The 25,858-nt window shown below is 43.4% G+C and overlaps 1 protein-coding gene across 1 annotated transcript in view; it reads left to right on the top strand.

The window, feature by feature from the left end:
- Nucleotides 1–25,858, top strand: part of snx19b (sorting nexin 19b) — a 182,687-nt gene that overhangs the window by 2,664 nt on the left and 154,165 nt on the right. The window contains exons 2-6 of the mRNA XM_078532183.1: nucleotides 2,575–2,713; nucleotides 3,632–3,732; nucleotides 10,301–10,417; nucleotides 10,809–10,939; nucleotides 11,438–11,531. Coding sequence (XP_078388309.1) covers nucleotides 2,575–2,713; nucleotides 3,632–3,732; nucleotides 10,301–10,417; nucleotides 10,809–10,939; nucleotides 11,438–11,531 — 582 coding nt within the window. The remainder of the gene's footprint in view (nucleotides 1–2,574; nucleotides 2,714–3,631; nucleotides 3,733–10,300; nucleotides 10,418–10,808; nucleotides 10,940–11,437; nucleotides 11,532–25,858) is intronic.

Here is a 25,858-nt window from a genome sequence, read left to right as displayed (position 1 = left end):
ATTTTGTGTGCACCTCCTCCAGTTCTGCACCCTCTGAGATCTCTGCGCTTATCTAATTATGTTCTCTTGCTCATCACTGATTTTAATTACTGCCACCATTGGTGGCTGTGCCTCCAGCGGCCGAGGCCCTAAGCTCTGAAATTTCATCTGCCTCTCGACCTCACTTCCTCCTTTAAGACCTTCTTAAAACCTATCCCTTATGAGACTAGATGTCAAATTTTGTTTGGTAGCGATCCTGTGAAGCGCTTTGGCTTATTTTCCTGTGTTGAATTCATTACATCAATAAATGTAAGTTGTCGTTGATTAGTTCACACGCTGGTTTTAGCAACTCACTGGCTGGTAATGTCATTGTGTTTATAATATAGGAGGAGTTGCTTTGGGAATGAAACCATGGAGGAATTTTGGTGTGTTGATGGAATTTAAGTTGTCAGAGGGAATGGCGTATTGCAATGCCTGTCAGAGTTTGGGACTGTCAGTGAGAGGGCATTGCAACCTGTAAACAAGGCACTGCAGTACCATATAACCTTGCATATAAAACAACTCACGATGCAACCTGCTTATTTCCTCCAGTCAAAAAAAAGTTCAGAAGTTATCTGAAGTCCACATATAAGGGCCTTGACTATCTCTGCAGCTTGCTAGAGAACAGGAAATCTGATTTAAAGATATCCTGATTGTCGCACATGGGAGCAGCAAGGAGACGGGGAGCAGATGACCAGGAGCCTGAGGGAGGAGGACCTTGGAGTATGAGAGTGCGAAATGGGAGACTGAGAGCTAGAAAGAGGAGCAGAGGGTACTGAGAATTGAAGAGGAGGGAAGCACCATTATAAAGTAGTGAGGAGAGCTTTAATAAGCCAAGAGCAGTTCAGTATTGTTCTCGGAGAAAGTTCCGAGAATTTACAATAGCCCATATATAGGACTGTCTCTGGTATAGTGCAACACAAATTGTGTGACCAGTTGTACCATCTCTGATGCAACTCAAGCTGAGATGAACTAAACAGTGAAATTCAGGAACTGAATTCAGAACCTTTGAAGTGAACTTCTGACCCAATTTCTCCATCATGAAGACAGTCTACTTTCACCTCTGCAGCATATACCACCTCCACTCCTTCTGCATCTGCCCCTGGGAAAAAATTGTTCCTCCGAATCACTTAGAACATCACTCTCAAACTCATAACTGTCTCGCCTTTGACCCTCCTTCCACCACTTGTGCAGCTATTGATCTGCTCAATTATACCCTCGCCTCCTTGATGCTTTGCCCCCAATAAAACCCTTTCTCACTCTCACCCTGACCATTTCAACTGGTATGATGCCCCCCCCAACCCCTCCCTTAAATCCGAGGGCTGTAGAGGTGAACATTTATGGTGCCACAGCTGGTTTAGTTGTTCATCTGGCTCAAACACATGAGGCACTATCAGGCCCTGCCTTCTGCTGAAACTACTCGATTAAACCAGGATCATTCTGAAGCACAAAGATTACCCCAGCTTTTTTTCTCTATTATCAACCAGTGTTGATTGAGGGATAAATGTTGGACCAGGACACTGAGGGTAACTCACCTGCTCTTCTTCAAAATGGTGCCATGGTACCTTTTACGTCCGGCTGAGAAGGTAGACAGAGCCTTGATTTAACATCTCAGCTGAAAGCCCAATTTCTGAAAAATTAGCAAATTAATTTAAAACCGATTGTCAGAAGAATTTCTTCATTTAACTGTTTGGAGTAATTTGCTGGGCAAGGCAGTAGAGAGAAGAAATTGGGGACTTTCAACTGATGTGATATTAGGAGAGTTGGGACACTGGATTTCAATTGTGGCTCAGTTGGTCACAATCTTGCCTCCAAGTTCGAGGCTGTGGGTTTAAGTCCCGTTCTAGAGACTTGAGCACAAATATTGTTGACCGCCCACTGCCGTAATGATGGAATGTTGCACTGTCAGAGGTGCAATGTTTTAGATGGGATATTAAACCAAGGCTTGTTTATTATTCCCTCTCGGGTGGACGTAAAGAACCCTGGTATTATTTTGAAGGAGAGCATTGAGATTTCTCCTTGGTGCCCTAGCCAATATTTATCCCTCAAACAACGTCGCAAAAACAGATTATCTGGTTATTATCACACCGCTGTTTGCCAGACTTTTGTGAGCAAACTTGGTGCTGTGTTTCCTACATTACAACAGTGACTATACTTCAAAAATACTTAATAGGCTGTAAACGCTTTGGCACTGCGTGTTGCAGTGAAGGCGCCTTATAAATGCAGTCTTTTTTATTTTTAGAGGAATATGTTTTTTGGACTGAATTGCTTTTCTCTTTCTAACTTGCACTTCGAAGATGCACTTATTTGTAGTGTTCAGATTTCATTTAATAAGAAATCAAAATTTTAGAGAAAGTCTTTAAAAAAAACCTTATGGCAAACATCAAAAAGATTTACAGAGAATAAAATATGTCCAATGCAGAGATGGAAAAAGTCTGCGTGGGTTTTGTGTAAATTAAATGTTTGACTTTGAGTTAGCTTGTTTGAAGATTGTATACCCTGTGATGACATCACTTATTTTGCATGGACAAACATATTTAACTCTTCTTTTAACAGTATGAAACTGCATTGGACACAGAGAATCCTGGAACACTCCAGCAGGTGGCGTACCACACTGTTAATCGACGCTACAGTGAATTCCTGAACCTGCAAACTAGACTGGAGGAAAAGACAGAACTACGCAAGCTCCTCAAAAGTATGGAACTTGATAACATTGCAAAACCTAATCTTCCAAACCCATCATAAGAATCCCCACCTATTGTAGCTCCCAGTGTCACAGAACGTCGGAGTGGGAATAGCACCGAGAGGTGGAGCGAGGAAATGAAGAAGTGCACAAATGTGTACAATGCATACATCTTGCTTCGCTCTTCCCTTGCTAGTTTTAAATCAAGAGATTCATATAAATGTCCCTGGTCGACTGTTTTTATCATTCTGCCTCTGAGGAAGCAGCTGCCTCTGTTTGGCACTGCCTGAGCTTGGGAACTGAATATGTGGAATGCACTGTGGATAACGCACCATATTTTATGGCGCTTTAACTGTTCCACTCAATCTTTTCTGAAAGCGTTGTTTGTCATGTATTCTCCAAAGTATTCAGTAAAATGCAAAACATTATATATTAACGTATGCTGGTAATAATAACCCTGTGCATTCAAAATACTCTGTCACTTCCCTTAATATTTTAGAATTGTAAATTGTAATAATAAAACATGTGATATGCTTCTTTACTCATTTTAACTTTTGAATGGCCAGATTATATTTCTGATTCATTGAGTGGACGAATAAATTAGGTCTTTTTCTTTCTCGTGAGTTGCGTTGCATATTTCTTCTGAAAGTATTTTTTTTTCTATGAATTTAAATTAAATGATATTTGTTTGAGTGGTAGAATTTAAAAAAAAAACTTTCAGAATATTTTAATATTTGCCACATTTCTCTAAATTGTTTCCAAATCCCACTCAATACGTTTGCTTTGGGAGTTTTTCAGTTTTATCAGGGGACGCAAGCTGTAATAATTCAAAAACATCATCTTCAGGCCACCATGTGCAAAAAGTGGCGCAATTTTAATAACCCAGATTTTGTTTGACATTCTCATTAATAGATTTTTGTTGGTTTCCAGATGTTAAAGGACCAAAGAAGCTCTTTCCTGACCTGCCCTTTGGAAACATGGACAGTGATAAGGTTGAGGCTCGAAAAAGCCTTCTTGAGACTTTTATTAAGGTAGGAGAAAAGTGACGCCATGATTGTAGTGCTTCTTTTCCTGTGGGCTATAGTTGACCATTTTGAAACTAATCAGTTTAATCTATTCTTGCAGTGCCTCATTCAGCCTCTATTCAGTCCTTCTCTTGCATAAATCCAACACATGCATAAAGAACCCCTTTATTAAAAACGATAAATGCATATTTATTTATTTATTTATTTAGAAAAATATACTTTATTCATAAAATATCTGGAAAAACATTCCAAACCATTTCAAAATCACCATCACAAAAGTACAATCAGATTCAACTTTTACCCATGTATCACAAGGTACATCAATACAATCAATGAATATTACAATCATTTCAATATGGTCAATGCAGACAATCAGACAAAGGTATTGGAGTTATCAACATACGTCATGTTGCACTCTGAGGTGTTTCAATACAATTATAATACACTTAGTATTTACTGCATACATTCATTTTGAGCTGTACAGCCCGAGGGGCTCTCAAGAGTTCCCAGTCCCTTGGTGCACTGAGGCAGAAAGGTCTTAGACAGCGACCTTTCCCCACTGCGCCTTTGCGGCTGCTTCCCCAAGCTTTAGTGCGTCCCTCAGCTCGTAGTCCTGGACTTTGGAATGTGCCAGTCTGCAACACTCGGTCGGGGACAACTCTTTGCGCTGGAAGACCAACAAGTTTCGGGCAGACCAAACAGCGTCTTTCACCGAGTTGATCCTCCAGCTGCAGTTGATCTTTGTCTCGGTGTGTGTCCCTGGGAACAGCCTGTAGAGCACAAAGCCCTGTGTCACAGAACTGCTCGGGATGAATCTCGACAGAAACCATTGCATCTCTCTCCAGACCTTCTTTGCAAAGGCACAATCCACAAGGAGGTGAACAACAGTCTTGTCCCCACCACAGCCATCTCGAGGGCAATGTGCAGAGGGGGTGAGACTCCTGGCATGTTGGAAGGATCTGACGGGGAGGGCCTTTCTCACCAGCAGCCAAGCTACATCTTGGTGCTTGTTGGAAAGTTCTGGCGATGAGGCATTCTGCTAAATGACTTTGACAGTCTGCTCGGGGAACCATCCCACAAGATCCACCCTCTCCTTTTCCTGCAGGGCCTCTAAGACGTTATGTGCCGACCACTGCCTGATGGACTTGTGGTCAAAGGTGTTTCTCTGCATAAATTTTTCCACGAGGGACAAGTGGTACGGCACGGTCTAACTACTTGGAGCGTTCCGCGGCAGCGTGGCCAGACCCATCCTTCACAACACCGGGGACAGGTAGAACCTCAGCACGTAGTGACACTTGGTGTTTGTGTACTGAGGGTCTACGCACCGCTTGATGCAGCCGCACACAAGGGTGGCCATCAGTATGAGGGCGATGTTGGGCACGTTTTCCCCCTTTATCTAGAGACTTGTACATCGCGTCCCTGCGGACACGATCCATTTTCGACCTCCAGATAAAACGAAAGATGGCTCGGGTGATCGCCATCGCGCAGGAGTCTGGAATGGGCCAGACCTGCGCCACGTACAGCAACAGTGAGAGTGCCTCACACCTGATGATCAGGTTCTTACCCGCAATGGAGGGGGAACGTCGCTCCCACATGCCCTGTTTTCTTTTCACCATAGACACTCGCTCCTTCCAGTTTCTAACACATGCCCCGGTCCCTCTGAACCATAACCCCAGCACCTTCAGGCTGTCAGCTCTGACGGTGAAGGGGACAAAGGATCGATCAGCCCAGCTCCCGAAGAACGTGGCCTCGCTCTTCCCACGATTTATCTTGGCTCCCGAGGCCAGTTCGAACTGGTCGCAGATGTGGATCAGTCTGCGCACCGACAGCGGATCCGAGCAGAAGATGGCGACATTGTCCATGTACAGGGAGGCTGGGATTGTCACTCCTCTTATGCCCGGATCCTTCCTGATGGAGTCAGCAAAGGGTTCTATGCAACACACAAAAAGGACAGGGAAGAGAGAGCAGCCCTGCCTGACTCTGGATTTAATAGGAAAGCTATCTGATTCCCACCCATTGATAGAGACTGCACTACTGATGTTAGTGTAGAGCAGTTGAATCCAATTGCGAATTCCCTCCCCAAACCCCATTTTGGACAGCACATCCACCATGTAGATGTGCGATATTCTGTCGAAGGCCTTCTCCTGATCCAGGCTGATGAGGCAGGTGTCCACATCCCTGTCCTGCACATAGGCAATCATATCCCTGAGCAGCGCGAGGCTGTCAGAGATCTTCCTGCCCGGCACAGTGCAGGTCTGGTCAGGGTGGATCACCAATTCCAGAGCGTATTTGACCTGTTTGGCGATGACCTTGGACAGAATCTTATAGTCCACATTCAACAGTGAAATGGGTCACCAATTTCTAATTTCCTCCCTTTCCCCCTTGTGCTTGTAGATGAAGGTGATGATGCCTTTCCTCATGGATTCTGACATACTGCTGGCCAGGAGCATACTCTCGTACACTTCTAGCAGGTCTGGGCCCATCCAGTCCCACAGAGCCGAATACAACTCCGCTGGCAAGTCGTCGCTTCCAGGAGTTTTACTCTTCTCGAAGGACTCAAGGGCCTTAGTCAGTTCATCAGGAGTTAGCGGTTTGTCCAGGCTCTCCTGTGTACTGTAGTCTAAGACCTCCGTGTAGAGGACAGGAAGGACCGGGATGCCGTGCTGTCTGTGGGCTTCATGTCATACAATCGGCATAAAAGGATTTTCTGATCCTCAAAATGTCGGACTGCGATGACTTTACTGAGCCGTCTTCTTCCTTCAGGCTGCTGATCACAGAGCTCTCTCAGTGTACCTTTTGGAAGAAGAAACGTGAGCACGTCTCATCCTGCTCCACGGAGCGGACTCTGGAACGGAAGATGATCTTGGAGGCCTCCGAGGCAAAAAGCGAGGCTTGCTGGCTCTTCACCTCTTGGAGTTCCTCCTTGACATCGACCCCCATCCACTGCAGCCGGAGCAGGTTCTGCATGTTGTTCTGGAGTCGGGACTCTGTTCCTTTCTAGCTTTCTGGGCACCATTGAGGATGAAAAACCTCTTGATGTTTTCCTTGATCACTTCCCACCAGTGTGTCAGGGACTCAAAGAGGGGTTTCACGGTTCTCCAACCTTTGTAATCCCTCTTGAGCTCCTCAATGTTCTCTGGGGTCAACAGTTGCACGTTTAGCTTCCATGCCCCCCTGCCCACCCTCTGGTCTTCCTCTAAGTGACAGTCAGCCAGTAGGAGGCAGTGGTCAGAGAAGAACACCGGCTTGACTTTGGTGGATCTGACTGCGAATGCATGGGACACAAACAGGAAGTCTATCCTGGAACGGATGGACCCGTCTGGCCGCGACCAGGTGTATCTACGCTGCGCTCTGTCTGCAGGGTTGCTGAAGACGTCGTGCGGCTTGGCATCCTTAACTGCTTCCATCAGGGATCTGGACATAGCGTCCAATCTGCTGTCGGCCCTGCCGGATCGTCCAGCCGCATCGATGACGCAATTGAAGTCACCGCCCAGAATGACCGGCCTGGAGGTCGCCAGCAGCAGTGGGAGCTGCTGAAAAACCGCCAGCCGCTTGCCCTTTTGTGCTGGGGCGTACACGTTAATTAACCGGAGTGGAGCATTCTTGTACATTACGTCTGCTACGAGGAGGCGCCCACCCACCACATTCTTAACCTAGGAGACGGTGAAGTTGCCTTCTCGCAGCAGAATACCCAGGCCGGAGGAACGAGAGTCGTTTCCTCCCGACCAGATCGATGGCCCATGGGACCCACCATCGTGACCATTGCCTGTAGGAGCTGAGGTGCGGTATCGCACACTCCTGCAGAAACAACAGGTCAGCTTTGACCTTGTCAAGGTAATCCAAGGTCGCAACACATCGCATAGTAGATTTAATGCTACGCACATTTATGGATACAATCTTTACACCCATTTTAAAGCATTTAGTCTCTTACCAAACCTGTTGTCTCTGAGAGTCCCAGACCTTTGGTCTGCTCCTGCATACCCATAGTGTTCACAAATTGCCTCACTTTGGATGGGCTGAGGAAACTGTCCTGAAACTCCCCATTGGCAATGTTCTGCTCAGGTGGCATCTGGGGGTTCGTGCAAAGAACGGGATTTGAAATGTCCTCTGTTGGAGAAGCTTCTCCAATCCTCTCCCCCTCTAGGGCGTTGCTGCTCCCGGCTTCCCGGAGCTGGGGTGCGCTGAGCGCTTCACTGCTCCCAGATTCCTGGGGCTGGGGTGCGCTGGCCTCTTCGGGTTGTGGGCAAAGTTGGGGTGCGCTGGTCTCCTCATTGTCTCCAATGTTCTGGAGCTCGGGTGTCTCGTCCTCCAACTCCCTGGAGCTTTGCCGCCTCTTCTGTAAATGCCGCCCTTTCCCTTCTTCGTCTGAAAAGCAGCAGCCCTTGTCATCCGTGTCGGATGGGAGACACCTCTTGCCACTTGTCTGGGAAGTGGCTTGGTCTCTTCTTAGCCCGTTTTTCCTTTTGGCTTTCTTCATCAGCTGTCACTCCTCCTGCTGATTTTCCGCTGCTTCCTTCTCCTCCATTGATTCGCTCTCCTGAGGAGTAGGAGGTTCAGGGGGCAGTGCTGTTGATTGGCTGTCTGCTGCCTCAATCTTTTCCTCCACCTTGTCACTCTCTGTGTCCTCCTTTGTCCCGTTGTTCTCACTGGGGGCCTTGGTGGTTGGAGTGTTGCAGGTGTCCTTGGTAGTAGTGACACGAAACATTTCCTCTGCTTCCCCCTTGTTGGCTTTGGCTGCCTGTGCATAAGTGAGGCAGCGTTTGGGGCAGGTCCTGTAGAGGTGACCTACCTCGCCACTCAGGTTGCAGCACTTAGTCTGTTTGCAGTCCTTTGTCTGGTGCCCTTCCTGTTTGCAGTTCTTGCAGGGGGCGGCGCTGCAGTTGGCCGCCACATGACCACACTTGCCGCATGAGCGACAAAGTTTGGGCTGCCCACGGCTTCCCCCGATAGCGAAGGTGGAAGGAGGGTGGAAGATGGCTCCCTTACCATCGGTCTTGAGCATGACCTTTCCCTGGCGTTTGCATGTCCAAATCCCGAAAGCGCCTCTAACCTCGGTGCAGCTCCCAACCTTGTCGACGTACCTGGCGAGGAAGGTGAAAGCGTCGGCGACAGGAAGGTGGGGGTTGTAGAGATGCACAGTCACCACACGGTCCCATTGCAACGGCAGAGCAAAGAGCGGCTCCACCGTCAGGATCTTCATCTCTGGCTGGTCTCTCTTCTCCTCGAACACCTTCAGGAACTTGACGCAAGCTGCCACACGCTTGAAAGTCACGTCGAAACATCCAGCGCTGGGTAAGTCTTGCAGGGAGTAGATCTCCGTAGCTTCAAATCCACACGACTTCAACAGGATCCGCTTGAAGAAGAAGGCCCGATCCATGGGTGCTTCTCCTTCGCTGTCCTTCACTGTCACCCGAATGGTGTTACGTACCCCATGGTATGGGGCTCGACTGGTTTTAGCCATCGTGTCACGACTACACTTGATCTTAGCCAAAAGGCTGAGAAGCGATCGATAAATGCATATTTATATCGGTGTCCATCAAAGCAAGAGCATTTATCTAATTTTGGCACCTGGAGTCAGCTTTGTGTATGTCTAGCGTTGGTGTGGCACAACTATGTGCAGGGACTTCTTTCAATATAGTTTCCACAATGCGATTCAAGTCCAGCCATAGAAGTGCAGTTCCTACTGCATCCAGATAATGTCCTGCATTTCCCACACCAGCCATCTGTGGCTTCACACAGTAAGATTTTTAGTTTGTGGAGTTTTATGGGCAGTTTTGAGACAGATGTTTGCCAACTGGTGTTTGATTGAAAAATCCCAAATTCCCTTTATGTATTGTATGTGCAGTCATCCTAAATTTACCATGTTGTTTTAATAACAATCATCATTGACCTTCCGTTTCAACTAAAATATCACCAAAATAACATCTCCCAAATTCTGTTCCTTTGTGTCCATTTCTTTTGAGCCCCATTAAAAAAAGTGCTATTTGCATATTACTTTGCACACTGCATCCGATGCAGCGGCTGTGTCTCCCTGGTCTGACACCTTCACTCTTGTATTAAAGGCCTTCTACTTGAGTCTTGCAGAAGAATTCCTTGTGTAGCCCATGTTCAGCTGTGCCCGAGACTAAATTGAGTCAACTTGGGAATAGAATTTGTCTAGTGGATTAGCAAATTGGACATGTGCTGCTTGTATTTGATTTGTAACATTATAATGGCGAGCCTAACCAGGTTGTGACTTCAATGCTTGTTGGCTATTTTTTTGTTCATGGTATACAAATAGATCACTGGAAACTATCATTTGTATTATACATAGATATGTATTTTGGAAAACTTAAGTTGAACTCTATCAACAAGAAGATCGTCTCACTTAAGCCTTCATTTAATTGCAACCTCCAGGTATAGTCAGATGATTCAGCCGATGTTACTTTTATGAAGGTACAGCCAAGGTGCTGAAAGTGATTGAAAGACCAAGTCTGCTAATTGCGTTTGTTAACTTTGAATTATTATTTTTTTTTTCTGTCCTATTTTCTATGTGGAACAGTTAAGGAAATAAACTTCTTGCCTTTTTATGCAGCAACTGTGTGCCATTCCTGAAAGTGCGTATTCTGAGGAAATGCAGGAGTTTCTGGCTCTAAACACTGATGCCAGGATTGCTTTTGTGAAGAAATCATTTGTGTCCAGGATTGACAAGGTAACTTTGTAATTTTGGCTAAGTTTTTATTAAACAGCTTCTCTTCAAGAGCTGCTATTTGTTCAATACCACATAGTGATAGCTACATATTTTCTTTTAAAAGTTGGGAATATTCAGTTCTCAAATTCTCAGGCTGAATTTGCTGATGTTTGGAAACATTAAAACGGTTTTGAATCCTAGGTGTGTGTTTGAACTACAGTGGATTAAAATCCCCAACAAAATTACTTTTTCTTCAATATTTAGAAGGTCAACCAAAGGAATGGCGGCTGTAGGTGGGGCTTATACATGGGATATTTTGCACAAGGAAATTTATACTGGAGAACGGGTTGAATGGGGCTGATCGTAACAGGTGCAAGGAAATTTATCTTAGCATGGGTTGTTTCTCCCGCAGATTGTTGTCAGTGCAATTGTGGACACACTGAAGACAGCATTCCCCCGAATAGAACCCCAGAGTCCTACTGAGGATGTGGGAGAGTGTGAGGTGGATGGAAAGTCTCAAGGGGATGGAAAGAAAGCGACCAAGTAGGTATCAATTGAAAACACAATATAATCGATGTCTGTCAGTCTTTGAAGCCTTTTGTTTTTCCCATACAGCTGTGCTTTTTACTTATCCCCCACTGCCTCCCTTTCTTTCCTGAAGAAGTTGTTTCCTATGGTATACCGTTTCAAAGGCCTGGTACTTTCCCCTTGGCCATTTGAAAAATAAATAAATGAACCTTTCACAGTGAATGGCTAAGCCCGTTTCTGTCCCTTTTCTGAAGCCCTGTTTTTAAAGAAGTAAATTTAAGGAAAATACTCTCAAATGCAAAGTCAAATTGTAGATAATTGAGGTATGGTTTATATCTTGCAGGAGGGAACTGGAGTGAAAAATTATTTGTGAGCTAGGGACAGTACCACAGGAGATTTTAAATTGAATATTGTGAATTATTTTGGAAATGTTATATGATCGCATTATATGTGACAAATATAGAAATTGTTCCTTTGTTAGGACTTGAAATATTGTCAACTTTATTTTTTCAGATCTCGTCTAAGGTTTACTTCCAGCAAGATTGCTCCAGCCTTGAATGTTGGTGACATTCAAGCAAAGGTCACGTACTGCTACAATGAGAACAGCGTAAGTCGCCAGTTTTCTTGCTTTACTCCCATGCTAAATGTAGAAGCATGCAAGTCAAATGATATATCTGTTTATAGTCCACTAAAGATGAATATTTTTAAAATCAAATCTTTTGTGATATCCGTTCCAATTCCTAGTTGTGCTGTTCACCAGGATTCTGAAGATGTCTGCAAATTATGCAATCTCCTTCATATTTTAGTTTTCCATTAGCAGATTTGAAAGCTGCTATGTGGAGTTTAAATATTTCACCAAAAAGCCTGCTGATTTTATTTTGATGAAAGGCACTTTTATTATCTGCCTAGTAGCCTGTCAAGTATTGAGCTGAAGAGATAACCACATCTCTCTCGTGTCACAATTCCGGAAATGTATTTTTGTTTTGCTCACTCTTTACATTTTTTCCTGATCTATCGCGTCTCAGAATTGGAAATGTTAAAAATGCTAGTAGACACTGCCTATAGTTAGTGTTCGGAGACCTTCATAGATAAGTAGTACCTTATGATTAATAATTTGTTACAACTGTCCTTCATTAGGCAACATGGACAAGTGGTCTTTCCATACCAGTGTTTCTTAAGACAGCTTTTATCTCACTAAAATTTTGGAGGGCTGAAAGGTTTGGACTTAAGAAAGTTACTTTTATTATTTTCCATTCCCACATTTTCAAAGTAATGACAGTAGAAAGAGTAAAATTGGGAATTGATAAAAATGTTGCTTATATCAGATTGCTGGCATGAATTTGTAAATTTGGAGCTTCGTACAACATTTATACGATTTGACATTAAACAGATTTTAAAATGTCAGTTCAAGAATACTTGTGTGAGGATTTTGGACATAAAACTACGAGGAGAGCTAAAGTTGTTTTCATCTTAGAGAAAATTGGGAAAGAATTATCAGTTAATAGTTGAAAATGTTAAGAAGGTGGATAATGTAGATGCAAACAACTTCTTATACTTGGACAAAACTGGAAGCCACACATATAAAATTAACAACAGTTCAGCAGGATTTGAGATGCAGAATGAAACTTCCAAATAAAGCAGCTATATGTTAAGTCAATGCCTGTTTGAAAGAAAAAAAATGGTTAGAAATGGGTTTGAACATCATGGAGCCAAAGGTATGTACAACGATACAGATAACCAAACATTCAGTAAAGTAATGGCCCCTGAGCTGGAAATGCCAGATCAATGAAGACACTTAGGTAGAGGATGTATACATTGTAAGCTTAGGTAGGACCGGAAGTTTGACCTGGGTGTGGGGTGGGTGGTATGGAGGGAGTTTGAAGAACCTTTCCTCACAAGATTATATAGGGTTGCATAGTGTCCATGATAAGAGTGGGTTACATTGTCTGCAGAAAGAATAGGCTTGATGGCCTGAATGGCATTTGTGAGTTTCACTTTTTATATATATCACTCTCAAGTGAAAATCAAGCTTGCGGTTATTGTGGGAAATAAGGGAGTACAGTAGTAGTAAGGAACTTCCAAACTCCAGTTGAATAAATGGTGTAAATGATAAGGCTTGAAGTAACAACAATGTTGAACTTGACACATTACTTTCTTGCAGTTTGTACCTCAGCACTTGATTCATAATATAAATGTATTTTGTTTTACTTTTCTCCATTCTTATAAAATGTTTGATGTTTTAAAAAATATACTTTTGGCACATTGCAGCTCTCAACAAAACCCATCGAGTTATTGTATATTTCTCTTTAAAGTATTTATGAAGCCATTCTGAGTGCTTGGAAATATTAATAGCAGCATCACAAACTCTCAATGCAGCTGAAATGCTGTTGGTGTTTAACTTCTAAATTAAATTTTTAATACGTTTGGAGACATGTTTTTCTTGTCGATATGAACAGCTGTTTTGTACTTAATGATGGGTGGGTTAGGTTTCTCTTCTAGCCCATCCACAGTACTCTGTCCCAAAGGAGTATAACTCCTAATCCACCCCCTATTCCTATATTTATTGAAATTGGTTTCTTATTTCTTACTCTAAACTTGCTCAAAGGTAGATTTACCCAATTAAGAAACAAGAGGAGATAAGCAGATGTGCCCAATTTTATTTTTCTTTATTCTTTCACGGGATGTGGGCATCACTGGCAAGACCAGCTTTTGTTGCTCATCCCTGATTGCCCTTGAACTGAATGGCTTGCTGGGCCATCTCAGACAGCACTTAAGAGTCAGCCACATTGCTGTGGGCACATGTAGGCCAGGTGGGCCTACCCTAAAGGACATTAGCGAACCAGATGAGTTTTTATCGATGAGATTAGTTTTGACTTTTATATTCGAGATTTATTTGGGTATATTGTATCTCTCAGCAAAACCCATTTGAGTTATCGTATGTTTCTCTTTAAAGTATTTATGAAGCCATAAAGCCATATGAAGTCATCAGCTACTGTAGTGGGATTTGAACCCATGTCCCCAGGTGTTAGCCTGGGCCTCTGGATTGCTAGTTCAGTGACAATACCACAACACCATCGTCTCCCACTTTGGACAGGAGAGAAAGGAAGTGGACGTGTAGAATAAGTAATGACATTATCATTAAAAGGCAAATTCTATGAGCCAAAAAGCTGTGCTCTTCAGTTTGGGGTTTTTGAATATTACACATCTGCAGCATGTCAGCAAATCCCATGACGATAAATTTAGAAAGAAAGAAAAAGAAAACTGCATTTTTATAGTGCATTTTATGCTTTCAGGAAGCAAAATTCTTCATAGCCAATGAAACACTTCTGAAGTGTAACGCTCAAGAACTGGAACAGACCGTTCAGCCCCTCGAGCCTGTTCCTCCATTCAGTGTGATTGTGGCTGATCTGTATCTTAACTCCACCCTCCTGTTTTGGCTCCATGTCCTTTCATGCCCTTGTCTGGCAGAGATCTATCGATCACAGATTTAATGTTATTAATTGAGCGAGCATCTGCTTTTTTTATGGAGGAAGAGTTCCACATTTCTACCACCCTTTCACATTAAGAAGTGTTTCCAAACTTCTCTTCTGAATGGCCTGGTCCTGGTTTTTAAGGTTATGTCGCCTTGTCCTAGACTCACCCCACCAGCAGAAAAAGCTTCTATCAGCCCTATTAATTCCTTTCAAAAACCTAAAACCCTCAATCGAATCACCCCTTAACATTCTATATTCCAGGGAATACAACAACAACTTGTACTCATTCAGCACCTTTAGTGCACTAACACATCTCGAGGTACTTCACAGGAATGGTATCAAACAAAATTTGATCGCGTCATAGGAGGAGATGTTAGCTTTGTCAAAGAGTTAAGTTTTAAAAAGCATCATAAAAGAAGGTAGAGAGGCTTAGAGAGGGAATTCCAGAGCTTAGGCCCTTGGCAGCTGAAGACATAGCCGCCAGTGCTGGAGTGATTAAAAGTAGAATGCCCAAGAGGCCAGAATTAGAGGAGTGCAAATGTTTTGGGGGGATTGTAGTACTGGAGGAGCTTACAGAGAGAGGGGGCTGTACTTTACAGGGCTCCGCAGTTCACATGTGGTCTCTTCCCTCCCCTCACCCCAGCTAAAAGGTTAGTGCTCTGCAGCAATTTAATGCTAGGAGCAGCTTTAATTGCTTTAAGGTGAGACTTCCACCCCTACCTTGGAAGGGTAGCTCTCTGCCTTAGAGAGCTGCTGGGCAATCAGATCGGACTACCTCTGTTTAGTCCCACCAGTGCCAACAGGAGCACTGGCAACTACTAGGCCTACGACAATCTCACCAGGTAAGGAGGAAGAGCCCAGGTAAGCCAGGGCCTCAGTGAGGGGCTGGGCTTAAGAGGCTGGGGGGAGGATTAAAAGGGGTTGAATGACCTGGGGGGGGGGGGGTTGGGGGCAGGGGGTAGGTGCCTTTGATGAGACTGGCGTCCCGCAGGGAGGATTTCCGACACCAGCCCATGTCGCTAAAGCTGCTAGGTTTCCTGCATGGCGTGAGCCTTCCTCCGCTGCAGGTAAAATACTGGCAGCAGTGGGATGAGACCCTGAAGTGGCCATTAATTCCCAATTGAGGGCCACAGCAGGCCTAAGAGCAGGTGGGCTGATGCCTCTCCCACTTGCTGTAAAATTTTAGACAGCTCGGGGGAGGATGGGGTAGGCGAGGGGAAAGCCATGTGCTGGATTTTACTTGCTGCCCGCCTTCAAACCAGCTGGCAGGTAAGTGTAAAATCCAGCCCAGGGAGTGGCAAGATCATGAAGAGATTTGCAAACAAGGATGAGAATTTTAAAATTCATGCGTTGCTTAACTGGTAGCCAATGTCGGTCAGCAAACACAGAGGCAATAGGTGAATGGGACTCGGTGTTAGTTAGGACACGGGCAGCAGACTTTTGGATGACCAAAGTTTACAATCCTAGTTTATATAATCTGCCAGTATTCTACACAGTGCTTCAAATGTGGCCAAACCAGGTTTTGTGTAGCTTTAGCAAAACTTCCAATCATCTTGTTACAAAGGCTAACATTCCTTTAGCATTTTAAATTTTTTTTTGTACTTATTACGTTTTATCGATCCATGTATGTGAATCCTGAAATTTCCACTGTCCCTAGGTTTTCATGATAAAATTGCTATTCAGATCTATCCTTTAGTGTAAAATGGATGATCTCTCACTTTCCTGCATTGAAATCTATCTGCCATAATTTCACTGACTCATTTAATGCATCAATGTCTGTTTGTTACTTTAGGCTCCAGTCTACACTACTATACCACAATCAAAATCCTAAAAACCTCAGTCAAATCATCTTCCATATTCCCTGAATATAAACCTAGTTTATGTAATCACTCGTTTGATGTAACCCTTGGAGCCTGATTACTTGTAATGTAGGCAAATGTGCCAACCGATTTGCTAACAACAAGATCCCACAAAAAGTTAATCTGTTTTGGTGGTTTTGAGAGATGAGCATTGGCCAGGACACAGAGAATGACCTGTTCTTCCTCATAGTGACGTGCCATCTTTTAAATCCACCTGAAGAAGCAGGCAGAGTGTCTCATCCAAAAAAATTGGGAATTCTGCAATCCCTCGGTGCTGCTTTGAAGTGTCAGCCTAGATTATCTGCTCAAATCTGGGGTGGAGGATGGGGTGGCCTGAATCTCCAATTGTTTTGGCACAAAGAGCACCGATAGTGAGCCAATCTGACATCAAGGAGAAAATATTACTGTATGTGAAGTACTTTTAATGTCAAATTCTCTTTATTCCTCTCTGCATCCCCAAATAATAAGGTTATTTTTCAAAATTCCCATATGTTACAAGAAGTCTCAATTTAAATCAGTGCTGCCCAAACCCATAGAGTCTCAGCATTTCAAGTCAGGAAGATACCAGAGTAGCACTGAGCTGAAGTAACCCATAGCTAACAGACTTAATTGATTCCTGTCCTCATTGACTCTCCTGGGATTAATGACCATTGCATTATAAGATGCTGCTATGAGAGTCATTCATTTTCTCTCGGTATTTATGTTGAGACTTTACTTTTCTCCCTTTCACTTGAAAACCCCGACACAATTGGTTGATGTTTTAAACCAAATATATAAGTTCTAGCTAGATGGAACTAAATATAATTGTGGGCAAAATGGTTATGGGACTACAAAACAAAATAAAATAAAATTGTTCTATGAACCTATGTTAATCAGTTTCTGTAAAGACAGATTTACGTAATGTTGTTGCGCTAATGACATTGTCAGCATGTTATCCTCATTATGTCAGAACCTTGACTTCTAGAATAGATTGCATCTAAATGCAGAAAGGCAACAAATGACTCATTAACCAAATTTTGAAAAATTGCCAAAGAGTTCGGATGATTATTATAGAACTCGTCTCTGTTACGTCTTGGCCTTCATGCTTGACGATCTGATGTAAAAAGATACTCAGACTAAGGACTGTCATTAGTTTTTGGCAGGAGATCTTTAATGGTGCATTACTGTCTAAGTATTAACAGATAAGGGGAACAATCACATGGTGCTTGGTACTCATAAGTTAAAGCATTACTTTATAATAAATCTTGATTAAATACACAAAAAGCAGGCAAAGCAATTGAAATACACTTTTTTAACCCTCTATCTTCCTTTCTTTCTGTTTCTCTTTCATACCTTCCTCACGTTCTGTTTATTCATTTCCTCCTTGTGTCTCTTTCTGTCTCACATACACATAGATGTAAAAGTATTTACCATTGATAAATCCTACAATGAGTGCGGATTCACTTGGGTGGCTCAGGGCTCGAGCACCAAAGGATGGATTCAAGGAAATGGATATGTGAAAGAGGCCAGAGTTCGGGGAGCATAGAGTGTTTAGTGTGTTGTAAGGCTGGAAGAGGTTACAAAACTAGAGAAGTGTACAGCCCTGAAGTGATTTTAACACAGAGATGAGGAGCATTGGGAGACCAGGAGCTAATATAGGTCAGTGAGCATAAGGCTAATGGGCAAGTGGTGTTTGGTGCCGGTTAGGATAGGGGCAGCAGAGTTTTATATTATTGGAGGCCTATGGAAGGTTGAGGATAAAAGGCTGGCCAGCAATGCATTGGAGTAGTTGAATCTGGAGGTGACTAAGATATGGAAGACAGTTTTGGCAGCAGATGAGGTAGGGGTGGACATGGGCAATATCGTGGGAATGTTGAAGCATAGGATTGGAAGCTCGGCCCGGGGTCACAAGAAAGCCAAGGTTGCAAACAGTCTGCATCAATCTGAGACAGTGGCCAGGTAGCAGGATGGATCCTTAGTTGAGGGTTTAGTATCAGTACAAAGCAAGATAAGAAACCATTGCAGATGATTCTCTGGCTATGACTTGATAAGTAAGTAGAATCAGGCTAGGGTCATCCAAGTGGGGAATGGAGGAGAGCTTTTGGAGGAGAATGGTGCGATTGATAATGTCAAAAGCTGCAGAGAAGTGAAGCACATGAGGAATAATCGACCATGGCCATCATCACAGTTAATGTCAAAGAATCATAGAATCTTAGTATGGTTACAACACAGAAGGAGGCCATTCAGCCTTTGTATCAAGCTCCCCGCAAGGGCCACTCAGCTAGTCCCACTACTCCTTTTCCCGTAGCCCTGCAAATTTTTTCTCTTCAGATAATTACCCAATTCCCTCTTGAAACCCACGCTTGATCAGGACAAAAACCTGATTGATGCAGTTCAAACATGGAGCTTTGGGAACAATGTGCAGACTTGGGAGGTGACAGTATGTTCAAAGCCTTTGGAGAGGAAAGGGAGATCAAGGATGTGGGCACTGAAGGCCATTTTTTGAGGAAGAGGTAAAGATGACAGTTTTGACAGGGAGGAGGACAGTACCTGGCTTGAGGGAGCTATTTACAAATTCAGCTAGCATGTGAGATTTGAAGGGAAATTAGATGGCCAGTTTAATGACTTTAAGAGATAGGACAGGAACTTGAGAAAGACTGCTTCAGAGCTAGGATGGGGAAAACCTTCAGGAAAGTTTGTCTTCTTTGGTGAGGGGGCGGTACCTAGTTTTGCAGAAAAGACAATTGACAGGAAGGCAAAATATCCCCCCTCATCCTTCGCAACCTGTGATACATTTGACCACGCCATCCTCCTCCAACGCCACCTCAGTTGTCTAACTGGGTGAAACTGTGTTCATCTGATTTCATTTTTCGCCATGAAGTTATTGCCGGAGAATCACCTGCAGTGGCTTCTCTTCCCACTCCTGCACCATTAGTAACACCCTGCCTATTTCTCATCTACACACTCTGTTCCTCAGCAACATCACCTGAAAACACCTTAAGTTCCACAGCACCCAACTCTTATCTCACTGTCATCTTTCTCGATCTCTCTGCTATCCCTCATTTGTCACATTGCTTGTTAGACATCCAGTACCGTATGAGCAGAGATTTCCTCCGGCTAAATATTGGGAACTTGGAAGCCATTGTCTTCTGTCCCTACTATAAAATCCATTCCCTAGCAACCGACTCCATCCCTTTCCCTGGTAAGTATTTGAGGCTGAGTCAAACTGTTTGCAATCTTGGTAATGTATTTGACCTCGAGTTGAGCATCCGACTACATAGCCGATAAATCATGAAGACAGTCAACTTCTACCTCTGTAACATCATCTGACTGTGCCTCTGCATCAGCTCATCCACTGCTAAGACCCATGCCCTTTTTGCCTATAGACCTGACTATTCCAATGCTCTTCTGGCTGGCTTCCCATCTTCCATCCTCAGAAACTTGAGCTCACCCAAAACTCTGCTGCCATATCCTAACTTGCACCAAGTTCTGTTCGCCCATCAGTCCTTTGTTGTTGACCTACTTTGGCTCCCAGTCTAGCAATGCCTCAGTTTTAGAATTCTTTCTATGGCCTTGCTCCTCCCTACCTCTGTAACTTCCTCCAGCCATGCAACCCCCTAAGATCTCTATGCTCCTCCAATTCTGGCCTTTTGTGCATAGCTGATTTTAATTACTCTACCACTGGTGGTTGTGCTTTCAGCTAAGCTCTGGAATTCTCTCCCTAAACGCCTCCACGTCCCTACCTCTATCTCCTCCATTAAACAACCCTTAAAACCTACCTCTTTGACCAAGCTTTTGGTCATTCTTCCTCATACCTCCACATGTGCTTCAGTGCCATGTTTTGTTTGACAGTCCTGTGAGGTGCCTTATTTTACTATGTTAAAGGTGCTATTTCAATACAAATTGTTATTGTTGATAAGCTCCATGCTAATGACAAAGAAGCCCCTAAGCCAATCACACCTTGGAAATGAGGGTGGAGCGGGCAGGGGAGAAAGGTTAAAGGAATAGGTTGATTGTGGAAAAAAGAAACTGGGTGTTGTTTTGCATTCCAGGATTATTGTGGAATAGTGAGCAATTTTGGCAGAGGAGAACAGGGCTTGATGTGGTCCAGTCAGATTTGGTAATGGATGGATAAAACAGTTCTTCTTAACGTATCCACGGACAGCCTATACATGGCCCAGCCAGAACTGGACACATTTTTGCGCCTTGTTGTTGGATTCGGCAAGATCTGCAACAGCGCAGGGTTCCTCTAGCGATAGACATTGCAGTGGATGTTACATAGTCTGTGGCTCAGTTCCATATTCACAAGTTGTCGGGCAGGTTATATATCCCCATTTGCTTAGTGACACCTTTGAACGACCTATACCAGTCCTAAGTCTGTTAAGGCACTTCCAGGTTGCCCAGTTGGATTTAGCTCCTGAGGAAGGCTTTCATCCGGTAGAATTTCCATCACTGGGGGTTGTTCAAGACTGGCAAGCGGTCTTTCCACAAGGCGATGCGGGCTTCAGATGGGGTTGATTGTAATGGAACAACACTGTTCATGAAGATCTTCCTTGACTTTAGGTGGCTGGGTGTAGGTGTATAACCATGTAGAGGGTGCCTCTCATCTGATGTTTGACGGAGTCGCTCTTTCTTGCTGGCTACCGTTCTTCTTATATCAGGGGGAGCGATACCTGCCAGGAAATAAAGGCTGTTGGTGTTTGTTGGATTTAAACAACCTGTGATAAGTCGGCAGCTTGCATTCAGAACGGCATCCATCTTCTTAGCATGAGTAGATCTCTCCCATGCAGGGCAGGCGTATTCGGCAGTGGAATAGCAAAGAGCAAGTGCACTGGTTCGCAATGTTTTCGAGCTTGCTTCCCATTTTGTGTTAGTGAGCTTATTCAGGATGTTGTTTTGTGCGCTCACTTTTGTCTTTTCAATGTGGTTCTTGAAGGTGAGGCATCTGTCAAGGATGACTCCTAAGTAGATAGGGTGCTCGCAACGCGTCAGTGTTGCTCCACACCAAGTTACTTTAAGCTGGTGTTTGGCTTCACGGTTTCTGAGGTGGAATGCACAAACTTGCGTCTTTGATGGGTTTGCGCGAAGGTGGTTTTCTACATAGTAGGATGTTAGTCCCTCCAAGGCCTTAGAAAGCGTTTTCTCCACGGTGTTAAAATCTGTGCTTTGGGCAGTGACACATAAGTCATCAGCATATATAAAACGGCGTGTGACACCGTCTATAGATTGGTCATTCGTGTAGATGTTGTACAGCAGTGATGCAAGCACGCTTCCCTGACGAAGACCATTCTTCTGAATACGCCACCTGCTGCGCTTCCCACCTAGTTCAACATAGAACCGGCGATTCTGAAGCATGCTTTCTAACAGCTCTGTTAAGCGAATATCTTTTGTCATCTCTAGGATCTTGCAGAGGAGACGTCTATGGTTCACTGTATTGTATGCTGCTGACAGGTCTACAAAAACAGCACCTGTTATCATCCCTTGCTCAAAACCATCTTCGATATGTTGTGTGAGGTTGAGCAGTTGACTTGTTGTTGATTTGCCGGGGCGGAAACCTGCTTGCTCTGGAATGATCTTCTCTTCTACAGTTGGTGCTATCCTATTGAGTATCAGGCGTTCAAACAGCTTATTGGTGTGGCAAAGCAGTGAAATTGGCCGAAAACTCTTAGGATCTGAGGGATTTTTTCTGGGCTTTAATAGTGCTATTACATGTGCCTTCTGCCAAATATTAGGTAGCTTGTGTGTTGCCAGACAGTGGTTGAACAATTGTAGGAGCCATTTCTTTGCTTGCTGTCCAAAATGCTTTATCTGCTCCGTTGCTATGTTGTCAAGACCAATTGCTTTCCCGTGTTTTAGACTAGACATACCAGTTTCCAACTCTTCCATGGTGCATGGTCCAGTAAAGCCAGGGTCATCGCTGTACTTCTTCCTATCTAGTTGTGCTCTTGGTTGTTTCTTGTTGATTTTTCCATTTAGGAGCAACTGGTGTGCAACTTGGTTTGCAGACACATTTGGATGTTGGGCAGCTTTCTTGGGATCGCCTCCAATTTTGCCTATGAGAGACCATGCCTTCTTGCTGTTTTTTGTAAGATCTGTTGTCTCTATCAAGGCGTCCCAGGTGTTTTGACACTCTTGAGAGATACTTAACATCACCCTCTCACCGGTAGATATTGTTTCCTCTGAGAAGGGGTCAGATTCAAACATTGAGACATACTCCCAGTAGAGTTCAGCATTCTCTTTGCTGAGACCAGAGATGTAGTGCGCTCTACAACCTTGGGGGATCTTCCTTCTGACTGTTTTCTGGACAGCTTTTGCACACAGGTTGTAATGCTCAGGTAATGGTTTAATGCGTTTATCCTTGTGGTCAAGTGCTCGTATGAACCCGTTCCAATCGGCCTTCTTGAAGTTGAAGCGCCTTTTGAATGGTACGACGGTTGGTAACACTGCTGCATTTACCTGGATACCAATAGGATGGTGGTGTGTCTGTGGCATTGGGTCTGTGACAAGCTTCTTGCAGAGGCCAGCGATGTCGTTACTGACAATGGCAAGATCTGGGGTATAACTGCACTTCCAGCGGGCACTGTGGAAGGAGGCTGGCAATTTAGGATCGTGGATGAGACTAAGCTGGTTAGCGTCCATCCATTCTTCGACTGCTTCTCCGTTGTTGTTAGACTCCTTGTACCCCCATTGGGTACTGTGGCTATTAAAGTCTCCAATGATGATCTGTGGTTTACTGTGCAGGTTGGGTACAGGGTTAGAAGCTGAAATCTGTGCCAGGTGGCTTGTACACTGAGGTCACTACTACTTTGCTTAGCTCTACAGTTAGAATTTTGATGTTGTCCTCCTCTGTTTTAGAAGTGGCTTCTACAACTGAACCAGCTCTAACAAATACAGCACTGCCATATTGTCGATGAGGTCTTTCAATAACCAGGAACATTCCTGGTATTTTTGGGCGGTAGTTCTCACTTCCTCTGTGTGTCTCCTGCAGGCAGAGGACATCACACTGCAACTCATTGCATAATGTAGCGAGGATGTTTTGTTTAGCTACAGAGAACCCTTCAACGTTATCAAATATAACAGTCAATGCCGGTCTTGATAAAGACCCGTGTTTCTGACATCGACGACTTCTGTCTTCAGGCATGATGTTGGTACTTGATCAAATCAGCGGTACGAAAATGTTGTGTACACTACTTGCTGTGCGTGGTGGTGGTAGAATTGGTTGAAACAGGGCCGCGACGTGAACACTTCTACCTTGGCCCCGATAAAACAGTTGCGTGGTAGATATGTTCAAGTTTGCACCCTTTGGACTTAAGGGAGCAAGGATGGTGGCTGCAAGGGAGAGCAGCCAGGATGGGAAAAAGTAATTGTTTCACTGGGGACAAAGGCATAAAAGACAGAGGTGTGGGCTTGCTTGAGCAGAGGAGTAACTACAGAAGGATCATGCCAAAAGGAGAACAGAAGGATAGACAGGAGTTATAAAGTGATATTATAAGTGTCTTGGGGGAAGATCTTTTCCCAGGAGCAGATACAGAAAGAAGTGGAGTTTGAAGTGAATAGGGAATGAGAGTCGTTATGGATACAAGGAAATGAAAAGTGACTGCAGGAGCTTTTGGAGGTTTGGAATATTTAGATGTCTTTGTTTGCCCTAGCTTTTAAACTACAGTTCTATATGTGGAAGATAAGGCTATGTGAATATCTTAGGATAGGTAGGAAACCAGAGAATATTGCATACAGTCTGGACTCATTACAGAGAATATCTGGCATAACTATTTGTTTTGAAATTTTGATCATTCCTGCTTCATCTTTTTCTTCATTGATACAGTCTCCAATATGTTACCAGTTAAAGATTGGTAAAATCAGAAATTCAATGGTAGAAATAATAACAAGGTCTTCTTTAAATATGTTCTGAAAAATGCAGTGTGCTGTGGGGTGTTGAATGATTCAAGTAATAAGATGTAAGTTTAAATCTATAATTTTCCCTTTCTGGCGAGTTCCTGATCTCAGTTAAATCCTCAAGGAGGCATTACCATGCTTTACAGGAAAGTGGGGGGGGGGGGGGTGAAATTTGGAGTTGAGGCAGTCTGTATTCTTCTATTGTACCTTTCCACAGCCACTGTCGAAGTTACATTGACAATGGCCTGGAAGAAGTGTATGATGTGTAACTATGAATGGTTTTTCAGGAAACTTAATTGAGTTCCAGATATTGGTGAGTTAACATTTTTAAAATATGTTTTTAGCTAATCACAATTGCAAAACATAGACTGTAAATTACATCACAGGGTTTCCAGAAGGCATTTTATAGGTCTGGAATTTGAGTAGTTGGAAAAAGTTACACCCGATAAACAAGCACAAAAAATGCTATTGCTTTTCAGCACATTACCAATGTGCAATAAATATAAATTGTCCTTCAAGACTATCATAGTGCATATACAAAAATATTCTACTTAGTTACCTTGTCAAATTTGTTCTGAATTCCGCTGTAGATTTTAAACTCATTAAGAAATGACTACATTGATTTTACTGACCATTGCAGTGCGCACATGTTGGTTTATGAGTATCTGCAATGCATGAAGAGAAATACAGATTTGGTCAAAACAAAGGCTTCGTCTCCAATGTTGTATAAATTTAAGTATTCCAGTTTGAAAAATATATTGAACGATTTGGAAATCAAGTTCTGAGATATAATATTTCTAAGGGAACAAATACTAAGTTACAATTTTCAGCTTTGGCAGTACTATTCTCTTTAACAATCCAACTTGTTTCCTGCACGGTTAGATTGGCAGACTGGATTACAGCTGGCTACTGAGTATGGATGCTTTGCTCCATCTGCGTTCCAAATAAAACTGTTGGTTTCAATGCATGTGGTATGAAATATCACCTTTTCATGAGTTGACTTATCTCACAAAATCTGTTTTGGCTTGTATTCAGAACAAGTTAAGTTTTAGTTGGAAGTGGAAAATTGATCCTGGTGTTTATTGCTTGCCCTGGTGATGCTATTAATACAATATTTTATCCACAAACGACCCACTATAGAGTGCTCATGTCATTCACATTGAGCCTTTAGTGTTACAAAGTACCGGTAGGGTTTGTTTGTTTATTGTGAGGGATTATCTGGAATACTTGGGTTACTCCCTGCTTAGTAAAACAGAACATTTATCATGTATTGGCACAAGAAGGTTCAATGACTTAGTGGAAGAATGATGCCTCCAGTAGTGCAGTGCTGTTGTCAAGTTCTGCAGCAGCTTAGGGTGCAGGAATGCAATCAGCGGTGAAGGGACGGTGCTCACCACTGACCTCAAAAAAGGTTGCACACACAGGTTTAGCATGCTCGAGAGCATAGATTTCCACTTTTCCGACATCATTTTCAATTTGGCACCTTCTGCACGGCATCTTTGACGTCCAGCAACAGGGCAAGTAGCGGATAAGCTGATCAACCAATCAAATTGAAGCAAAGCAGGAAGTAAAATGCAAGAAATATAAATGACACTTAAATCATTGTACAGAAAGTAAAGATTGGGGCATAAACATCACAAAAAAAATTAAATTAAAAACTCTGCATTTTTAAAATGTTCTTTTGAGGTAATGAGACTCCACGTTTGTAAAATTAGTTTTTCAGGACCAGA

This window comes from Cetorhinus maximus, chromosome 2 (genome assembly GCF_964194155.1).
Source record: "Cetorhinus maximus chromosome 2, sCetMax3.hap1.1, whole genome shotgun sequence".
Classification (NCBI taxonomy): domain Eukaryota; kingdom Metazoa; phylum Chordata; class Chondrichthyes; order Lamniformes; family Cetorhinidae; genus Cetorhinus; species Cetorhinus maximus.
The sequence above is the reverse complement of the archived record's forward strand: the minus strand, read 5'-3'. Positions and strand labels throughout refer to the sequence as shown.